We start from the raw sequence: 10,237 nt of genomic DNA, 5'->3' as shown, positions 1-10,237 counted from the left end.
ACTCCATCAAACCTTCTCCCAGAACATAAACCCTCAGATTCAAATTCTCTACTAATTTACCATGGCGCGTACAAAGCAAACTGCTCGCAAGTCGACAGGTGGCAAGGCGCCACGCAAGCAACTTGCCACAAAGGCGGCCCGCAAGTCAGCACCAGCCACTGGTGGTGTCAAGAAGCCCCATCGCTTCAGGCCTGGCACAGTGGCGCTTCGTGAGATCAGAAAGTACCAGAAAAGCACTGAGCTGTTGATCAGGAAGCTTCCTTTTCAGAGACTGGTAAGAGAGATCGCTCAGGATTTTAAAACTGATTTGAGGTTTCAGAGCTCTGCTGTTGCTGCATTGCAAGAAGCAGCAGAGGCATATCTGGTTGGGTTGTTTGAGGACACGAATCTGTGTGCAATTCATGCTAAGAGGGTTACAATCATGCCAAAGGATATACAACTTGCTCGTAGGATTCGTGGTGAAAGAGCTTAGATTTGTTGTTTGTTTGGTTGAAAAGTAGGTTTCTAAGGCATTTAGGTTTAGTTGTTAGATGGTTTGAAGGAAAACATGATTGTATTTTGTGGTTTGGTGTTGAATATTAAGGAAATCTTCATTAATTTTGTTTACTGTTCATTTCTGAATTTAATTTTGCTCAGATTTAACTATTAAGAACAATTTCCTGGTAGTTGTTCAATGCAAGGTTCTTGTTCGATGAAATGCCTGAGAGAAAGTGTGGTATTGGCATTCTACAACCTATCATTACCTAAAGTATCTCAAAATTTGAGTTTAGATCTGAACCGTTTGATTAAAATCTGGGTCAATCTGCTACTTTAATAGTCGTGCTAAACAGATGATTATAAATTTAAAAAATTTGAAATGTAAAATTTGAATTTGGAAGGCATTAAATTTTTTTTTTATAAAATTATTGATTAATAATCTGTAGATTGTTTGCAAAGTTTTAAAAAGTGTTTTATTTGGTCAAAAGCCTGTTGAAAAGAATGAATACTTTATTAATGTTGTGTGAATGATGCTGTTTTTATTTCGACAATATCATGGCGTTTAGGTCCTTGAAGCGTCTTTTTAATTTATAATAATAATAATAATAATAATAAAATTTGTGATGTGGGTCATGTGTCCATCATTGTTTTTGACTAATTATTCACTAACTCTGGTTCAAGTAGGCCGATTTTGTAGTGCACTTTGGTTTAGTTGTGATTATAGTCACCAGAATTTTATGAATTTTACAAATTGTTTCCAAATTTTTTCTGAACTTTCATAAATTCAAAATTTACCAAATTAATTTGTTGTTTATCAATTCAAAGTTTCAAAAACCTAAAATATCGTTGACATATATAACAATATAAAAATTAGGAATTTGGGAGTAAAAATTAAGGTATACATTTTGAGAGGATTATTTTTGATTCATATATAGTACTGTAATAAGCTCAAAATAACATGGTACATAATATTTGTCCTGTATAAATAAAAAATAGCTATGTCAAAATGTATACCTGCAATTAAAGATATATAAAGAGCCAAATTTATGAGAAATATATCTGTATTCAAATTAACTGTTAAATACATATAATACAATGACTTATTTAAAAACAAAATAAATTATCTAAAAAAGAGAAACTACTAAGAGTAAAACCAAAAATTTATACATAAATCGACTTCCTATTTAATTAAGCCTTTATTCTAAGCCTGTTTTTTAGTTTAGCGCGCAACTTTTAATTGCTAATTATGAGAGACGTTGAAATCGGTGTAAAGAAAAATTCGACAAAATAAGAATTCTCCATACCAGACACCGTCTCCTTGTTGATGATCAAATTAAATGGTAGACCTGGTCTATATCTAGGCGGCAAATGAGAAAACCAAAAGTAGGTGCCCTGTTTGGAACAGAGTAGTTTTTGCTTTATGAAGCGTACGGACCATAGAATCATAAAATCTGCATATGGTTAATTCGCTGTATGAAGTGAAATTTACCTTGTTAAAATTATTACCTCAGTTTTACAGTCGGTTCATTAAAGATCGGATCCAGCTACTATATTCTTCTAAGAAAAGGAAAAAATTACACTTCCCTTCCTTTATACGTTAAAATATGTTACAGGTTGTTATATATGGTTCAGTGGATTGCAAGCACATACACACACACGATTTTCTCCACAGCAATTCATCTATCAATGTAGTATGAAAATGAAAGCACTAGCCAAGACCATCTCCTCCTTGTAATCCAGACCTTGTTGCGGGTCGGTTAATTTAGGAGTTCCATGATTTGCTACATTATAATTATAAATACTTCGTCACAGACTTATAAAATGATTTCGTACTTTTTATCTTTGTAAGAGAGAAGGAAAAAGAGAAAACCCTTCGCATTTTTCTTCCCTTCTCTCTCTCTCTATCTCTCGTACCTCTAACTTCGCTAGCTTATCAACCAACGCGATAAAACCCTAGATTCGGTTTAAATCGATCGATCGGGTAATCAATCAAAGGAGATGGAATCCGACGAAGACATGCTTGACGCGAGCGATTCCGAGCTCATGTATGATGACGATCTGTACAGCGATGGTGGATGCGCGAGCGATGAGATTGATGGGGATTACGAAAGCGACGATTCCCAAAGTTTTCTGACAAGGCGAGATCAGGTATGAAGTTTGCGAATTTTAAAGATTATATGAGACGAAGGGTATGAAATTGAGTTGTTTGATATAGGGTTTTAAATATAGTTTAATTTTTGCTTCAGTATACTTGAATATTTTAGTGTGTTGGATTGATGTTGTGCTTGTTTAGGTTATTTGTTAGCATGAACCCCTTGATCAAACTTTTAGTTTCTGGTGGCTGTTTCTGAGTCTAAGTTGGGCATTTTTCAGAAAGTTACTTACTGTTAAGTTGGGCATTTTTCACAGATGATGATACAAACAGCTCTTGAATAGAAAATAGTCTAATAAATGAATTTTGTTGTTGCAGAGCTATAATATACTAAAAGAGGAGGAAATACGTCAACGACAAGAGGAAGACATTTCTAAGGTTTCTGGAATCCTCTTCATCTCTAGAGATGCTGCATGCATTCTTCTTCGTCACTATAAATGGTCAGTGTATATTTCTCTATGTACTAAGAATGAAATAATGTTTTTTGGAGGCCGTAGGCACTTCAACGTTGTAAATTTTTTTTTATTGCATTTAGGAATGTGACTAAGGTACATGATGAATGGTTTTCAAATGAGGAGTCAGTTCGGAAAGAAGTCGGATTATTGGAAGAGCCAGTTGAAATTCCCAATTCTGGGGAAGTAAGTATCTGCTATACTGTTAAATTTGTTTTTTGATGAAAGCAAAATGAAAAATATAAAATGTTGCTACTTTCTGGTGACTTGCAACTATAATTATTTTCACGGCAATTTCATGTATACCCCTCAAAAACCTCAAAATTAAGTATTTCCCCCTCTAAATTTCATAATATTATATTTACCTTCTAAATTACATATTTTTATTTTTTTAATAAAGGATAAAACAGGTACATTAAAAATTTAGAATGAGTTATAATAGAAAAGCCAATAAATTGGGTAATTTTGTGAGTTTTTTAAATTTAGAAGGCTAAATATAATAATGTTAATTTTAGAGGGGGAAATACTTAGTTTTGAGGTTTTTGTGGGGTGTACATGAAATTCCTCCTTTATCTATGCATATGTGGTTCTTATGGCTTTCTTTTGGCGGCAGCTAAAATGTGGAATATGTTTCGATGCATTACCTTCTAGTGACATGCGTGCTGCTGCTTGTGGTCACCCCTACTGCATAGAATGCTGGAAAGGTTTTTTTTTCTGTGTTATTTTTTTTGGCATTTCCAATATATGCTAGACTTGCAATAGACAGAGATATGCTGGAATGGATAGTGTTGAGCAGCCTCTTGCTTGGGATATGTTTCATAAGACAGAGATATGTTTTTGGTGGCAGGTTATATTGTTGCATCTATAAAGGATGGACCCATTTGCTTGGGATTGCGGTGCCCTGAACCTTCTTGCAATGTTGCTATAGATCATGACATGATAAAAAAAGTAGCCTCGAGTGAAGATGTTGAGAAGTATTCTAGATTTTTATATCGATCATATGTTGAAGACAATAGAAAGGTACACTGTACAATTACAAGTAGGGGTGTTCATTGGTTCGGTTTGGTTAAAACCAAAATAAAATAGGCAAACCAAAATTTTATTCGGTTTTCAAAAATACAACTGAACCAACTGAAATAAACTTATCAACCGAAATAAGAAGATTAATCATAAAAATAAACATTTGTTTGATAATAATTTGAATTATTTTAAGATGGATTTAAAATTTTTGTTTAGTTCAGTCTAACTGGTTTTAAACCAATCCAAGCAATATGCATTATGTATTGCTTTTTGAATTTTTTTAACTGTTTGGTTCAGACGGGGGATGGGTTTAAAAAATTCTGGTTGGTTCGGTCTAACTGGTTTTAAAAATTCTAAACTGAATCGAACAGTTAAGTCGGTTTCAAAAAATAAACCGAACTGTTTAATCCAAACTATTTCGGTTCGGTTTATAACTGATTAAACCGGACCAATGAACACCCCTAATTACAAGAAGCAATTTTCCTAGGATGTGAGATTGGTTTAGTTTGGTTATTTTTGAAGAATGAAATCTCATGTTCTTGATATTGACTTAGATAATGCAGTCGTATACAGGTAAAGTGAATACTCGTGCTCAGTTTATTTAGTTATCATGTTTACTGATTTGGCCATGAAAAATACTGAACTGATTAATGTTTAATGAAATATGCAATTTTATTCAACTGAAATGTTATTCAGGCTTTTTGACTTGTTTACACTTGATCTTTACAAGTATCTTTATATTTTTTTCCTCGTGTTAGATAAAATGGTGCCCCGGACCTGGGTGTGAGTATGCAGTGGAGTTTTTTCTTGCTGACAGTAACAATGATGTCTTGTGCAACTGCGCTCATTGGTTTTGTTGGAATGTAAGTATTATGACACCCAGTATTAGTAACACTTTAACAGTATCAACCCTGACATAGCAAAAGATTAACGGTTATAAGAGTTTTCTTATCAGCACTTGACTTTTGAGGGTCAATTAGTCACCATGTTATCCATTAATGAAACAAATGTACTGGTAGGGAAGTGCCATAAATTTGTTTATTTTAAGGCTAAAATGGTCACTCTGTTTTCCATTATAATTTTACAGTGTACTGAGGAGGCACATCGTCCTGTGGATTGTGAAACTGTCACTAAGTGGTTGATTAAGAACAGTGCTGAGTCCGAGAACATGAATTGGTGAGTCTCTTCTTTATTATTCCCTTTTTAATTCACGCTCCTGTTTTACTGTTAACAAGTTTCTCAATACTTACTAATAGTTAATCTTTGTTATATGATGTTTAGGATTTTGGCAAACTCAAAGCCCTGCCCAAAGTGCAAAAGACCAATAGAGAAGAACCAGGGATGCATGCACATGACCTGTTCCTCTCCTTGTAGATTTGAGTTTTGCTGGTACAAATTTGATTTTTTAATTTCTGAAACTTGGAGGTTTGACTGTGTGCAAGTTCTTCTTTGGAAAGTAATAACAGAGCAAATGTTTGCCTTAATAGGTTGTGTCTTGGTTCATGGCAGTCTCATGGAGAGAGAACTGGTGGATTTTATTCCTGCAACAGCTATGAGAGAGCCAAGAAGGAAGGAGTGGTACAAATTCAATGAAAAGAAAAATGAAAACAGTTATTTTTTTTTTATTGTTGATTTTACATTTAATTTCTAGATGTGAACATGGTGTGTAATTGTATTTTTTGCCTTCTGCAGTACGATGAGACTGAGAAAAGGAGAGAGATGGCCAAGAACTCCCTTGAAAGATACATGCATTATTATGAGCGCTGGGCCTCAAATCAGTCGGTACGTTTCTTAATTAAGGATTTAGTCATAGAATGTATACTTACAGTCAAAATTACTCATTCAATAATTTCTGGTATTTATAGAATAGATTATTAAAAGATCCCAATTGACGTTCTGCTTTTCTTTCTCCTTTTACACAGTCGAGGCAGAAGGCTATTGCAGATCTGCACTCTATGGAAACAGAAAAGGTAGATTTTTTGGTTATCTATCTGTCTATGGATATTGCAATTTGGCAGTAATAAACTGTTCATTTTACTGAATAATATTGCGTTTCGGATAAAGGAAAAACAGCCTCCTTATGGAAATTAACCCAATCTGATTGTGACTCCGATTGGGTTTCATTTCTAGCCTACCCAAACTTGTTTGGGACTAAAGGCTTGGTGGTGGTGGTTGTAATATTGTGTTTCAGATATTAGTTCTGTATATGAATTGCATAATTTGTTTGGTGATGTTTACTATGTATTCTTTCAATGTGGTTGCTTTTTATAGATTCAGAAGTTGAGTGAGATAATTAGAGAACCAGAGACTCAACTCAGATTCATAATTGATGCTTGGCAACAGGTTTTTTAATACACACTACCTTTTTTTATTTGAAAACACATAATTTTTTATTTGTAGAAGATAAATTTTTTATTTGCACCTTTTTTATGATTTTGCACTTGTTGGACAGATTGTGGATTGTAGGAGGCTGCTAAGATGGACTTATGCATACGGATTTTATATTCCTGATAAAGAAACAGCTAAGAAACAGTTATTTGAGTATCTTCAAGGTATACTTTCTGTTGCAGATAAATAATTTATTTCAGTACCACCACCTATTATAATATGCTCCGTATGTTATTACTCAGTACTGTTATGCTTAGTCTGGTACAAGTAGCATCTGCTTATCAGTAGGGATGTTCACTGGGTTGGTTCGGTACATCGGTTAAAACCAAATTGAAATAGTCAAACCAAAATTTTATTTGGTTTTGGAAAATATAACTGAACCAACCAAATTGAACTTGTCAACCGAATAACAACTGAACCAAAATAACCAAAGTTAATTTCGTTTTTTTTGGTTGAACAGAAATATGAGAGATTAAATTTGAGAAGGTCAAAACTCAATACACACAAATACATTTAATAATCATAGAAATAAATAAGAATTATATATAAAAAACCAAACCATGTAGAGTTCAGTCGGTTCGGTCTTTTTGGTTTTGAAAAATCTAAACTGAACCAAATATACATAACCGAAGTAATTCAAATATTGAACCGAACCATTTAATCCAAACTTTTTTGGTTTGGTTGAAAACCAAATTAACCAGACCCAATGAACACCCTTATTAGCATACAGCCATAGGATCTGAATTTCAAAGGTAACACAACTACACAAGTAAAACAACAAGTAAACAACAACAACAACAACAACAACAACAACAACAAAGCCTTTAGTCCCAAACGAGTTGGGGTAGGCTAGAAATGAAACCCAATCACAATCAAACAATAAAGATAAGTAATAAAAATAAAAGTGAAAGTGAAAGTGATAGTAATAATAAAACAATAAGTAAACAATAAAAAAAATAATAATCCAAGCAGACACATAGATAAACTGAAAAGCACAAGTCAGTGATATTTACATTATCTTTGGTTCAGGCGAGGCAGAGGCGGGTTTAGAGAGGCTGCATCAGTGTGTAGAGAAGGAGCTGCAGGATTATTTCAGTATGGAGAAGCCCTCTGACACCCCCATCTATGAAAATTTCAGCCAATATCGAGTTAAGCTCTGCGGTCTCACAAGGTATTGCTACAATCCTTTCCCAATGTCAGTAAAAGAAATCATTCGTAATGTAAGATAAAAAAAATAAAACCTAATTCTCCAGTTTTGCATCCCTGGTGCTGTCTTTGAAGGAAATCTCAGTGACACACAACTAAGGGTGTCAAGGGGTATGAAACGGGTTGGGTGGAAGCATTTTCATATCCTTACCTGATTAGCTAACGGAAAAAAAAAACTTACCTGTATGTGTCTTATCAAATATGGTACTTATTAGGTAAACGGATAAAAGGGTGCCATTGAATAGTTTTATCAAATATGGTACTTATCAAATATATGAGCCATGAATAAAACTATATCATAACATGCATCATTCCCACATAAACATATCTATATATATAGTTTTATAATTTTTACTTTTAATAGTTACCGTATAGGGTAATAGGTACGAAGTAGTCTTTACCATTGCTTGTATCCGATTAGCTAACCAAAAAAAAAAAATCTTATCCATACCCAATTACCGTTAGCAACCCTACACACAATCTTATCTCAAAACACTGTAAAAAATAATTATACTGTAAAAAAAAACAAGTACTTCAAAATAATTAATGTTCGCTAAATTTGATGTATTTATAATATCATGGCTTCTCTTTCCCGACAGTGTTACAAAGAACTACTTTGAGAACCTGGTGCATGCACTTGAAATTGGGTTAGAAGACGTCAACAGCTCCAGTAGCCAGACCTCCACTTCCAAAAACGAACCCACTAAAGGCAAAAGTGGAAAGAACAAGAGCCGCCCCACTCCAGCCGGTGTAACTGTAGAGGATCACTGGTCTTGTGATCGCTGCACATATGCCAATCCTGCCTCATCTGACAGATGCCAGATGTGTCAGCATCAGGTATAAAAAGGGTTGACATGTTGGGTGGGGCTGTAATTTATGGCTGTGGTTGGATATATCAATGTACATAAAAACAGTAAACAGTAAACAGCTGTTGTCTAGTATTTTTGTTGGTTGGTTAAGAGAATGCAATAGTATATTACTTTCTATCTTCCGTTGAAGTTGTGCTCCTAAACTAGTTTATTAACTCCAAAGTAATGTGGGCTTATATTATATAATATATTTTGATACTTTTGCTCTTTTTAGTTGCATTTTTTGTTTCTTTTTCCTTGTAATTACCTATCGAACCTGTATGAAAATCTTCGATGTGTTGCCAACCAATTTCATTTCATTCATTCATCCTCTCTCTTCATGTCTGATATAAAATAATATGAAATTGAGCTAAGAACAAAGTGCATTGCAAGTAGAGAAGGAAAAACATGACGTGATTATTATACTCTAATTTGGTCACATTATGTTATGTCATGTGTTTGAAATTTATTTTTACTTGATGTGACTGATTGTAGTTATATTGTTTTCAAATTTAAGTTAGTTCAAAAAATAATAATAACAAAATGTACTTAAAAAAACTATTACTTAATAATTATAGTTAAAAAATAATATTAAAAAAATTAGTCATGTAAAATGTTACGTGAGACATCTTACATGATGTGATGTGATCGATAATAACGTGATTAATTTTTCTCTAACAATGCAAACCTGAGCCCGTAAAAGAACCCGAAGCCGAACAATAGTATAGCAGCTAAAAATGCTCGACTCCAGATCCCCAACTGACAAGCAGGTCCCATATATTCATTTCATTTATACATTTCGTAAGAAATGCTAATTAACAGGGGAGGATCAAAATTTATGCATTTATTGCTATGATGTCATGTAGTAAATAAAAGTAATTGGTGAACGTAACATTTGAGTTCGGTTAAAACCAAAACAAAACAGGTAAAACTTATATTCGTTTTTAAAAAAATACAACCGAGCTAACCGAACAAATTTATCAATCGAAATAAAACCGAACTAAATTTTAAGTTTGTTCGGTTGAATCAAAATAAGAAGATTAATCATAAAAATAAATATATTTTTTTTTGTTAATTTTTTTTTTTTTTTTTTTTTTTTTTAAGATGGATTTAAAAATTTTGTTTGGTTCGTTCTAACCGGTTTTAGACCGAACCAAACAAAATACATTATGTCGTTCTAACCGGTTCCAGACCAGAGCTAGCTCTGTCGTGATATTTTTCCACTAATTATTGTCTTATTGGGTATTGTTAAAACGGGTTCGGAGCATGTCTGAAGGCCTTCAGACTGGACGTACTCTTTGTCTGAAGCTTTTTTATTTTTTTATTTCAAAGCCTGTGGATAAGTACAGCAAGATCCCTATTACACATTGCAAAGATCCAGAGATAAAATAAAATAGCCCTATCGTTACTGGTACCTAAACAAGAGTATCAGTTCCCGTTCAATTGGTTCAATTGGTGTCTCTGTAGCAATGAACAGTGGCAACCCCTTGTTTACTGTTAGATCAATCATTAGGATTTTTAAAATGAAAATATTAATCCGTAATACGGACAAATCCATGCTATGCATAGTATCGTTGACTCACTGTTGTTATACTAAAACTTTATTTCAACGGTATTCAGTGCACCATTGTAGCAATTATTTTTAACATTCCCTGGTACCTATAGTTTTGATTTTCAACATGTACTGTTGAAAT

The 10,237-nt window shown here is 33.5% G+C and overlaps 2 protein-coding genes across 2 annotated transcripts; both read left to right on the top strand.

Moving 5' to 3' along the window:
* On the top strand, positions 1-597 carry LOC144559931 (histone H3.2). The gene is made up of 2 exons (XM_078309101.1): positions 1-483; positions 518-597. Exon 1 carries the CDS (start codon positions 62-64, stop codon positions 470-472), a length of 411 nt encoding a protein of 136 aa, XP_078165227.1. The 5' UTR covers positions 1-61; the 3' UTR covers positions 473-483; positions 518-597.
* Positions 598-2,317: 1,720 nt separating this feature from the next.
* LOC144559943 (putative E3 ubiquitin-protein ligase ARI8) lies at positions 2,318-8,775 on the top strand. Its single transcript, XM_078309112.1, has 15 exons — positions 2,318-2,625; positions 2,948-3,069; positions 3,165-3,267; positions 3,695-3,785; positions 3,929-4,101; positions 4,860-4,964; positions 5,189-5,277; positions 5,383-5,490; positions 5,589-5,679; positions 5,794-5,883; positions 6,024-6,071; positions 6,373-6,444; positions 6,554-6,653; positions 7,519-7,660; positions 8,295-8,775. The coding sequence occupies exons 1-15, from the start codon at positions 2,476-2,478 to the stop codon at positions 8,536-8,538; spliced, it is 1,728 nt and encodes a 575-aa protein (XP_078165238.1). The 5' UTR covers positions 2,318-2,475; the 3' UTR covers positions 8,539-8,775.
* The last annotated feature ends 1,462 nt before the right edge of the window (positions 8,776-10,237 follow it).

Source organism: Carex rostrata, chromosome 1 (genome assembly GCF_964058835.1).
Source record: "Carex rostrata chromosome 1, lpCarRost1.2, whole genome shotgun sequence".
Classification (NCBI taxonomy): domain Eukaryota; kingdom Viridiplantae; phylum Streptophyta; class Magnoliopsida; order Poales; family Cyperaceae; genus Carex; species Carex rostrata.
The sequence above is the reverse complement of the archived record's forward strand: the minus strand, read 5'-3'. Positions and strand labels throughout refer to the sequence as shown.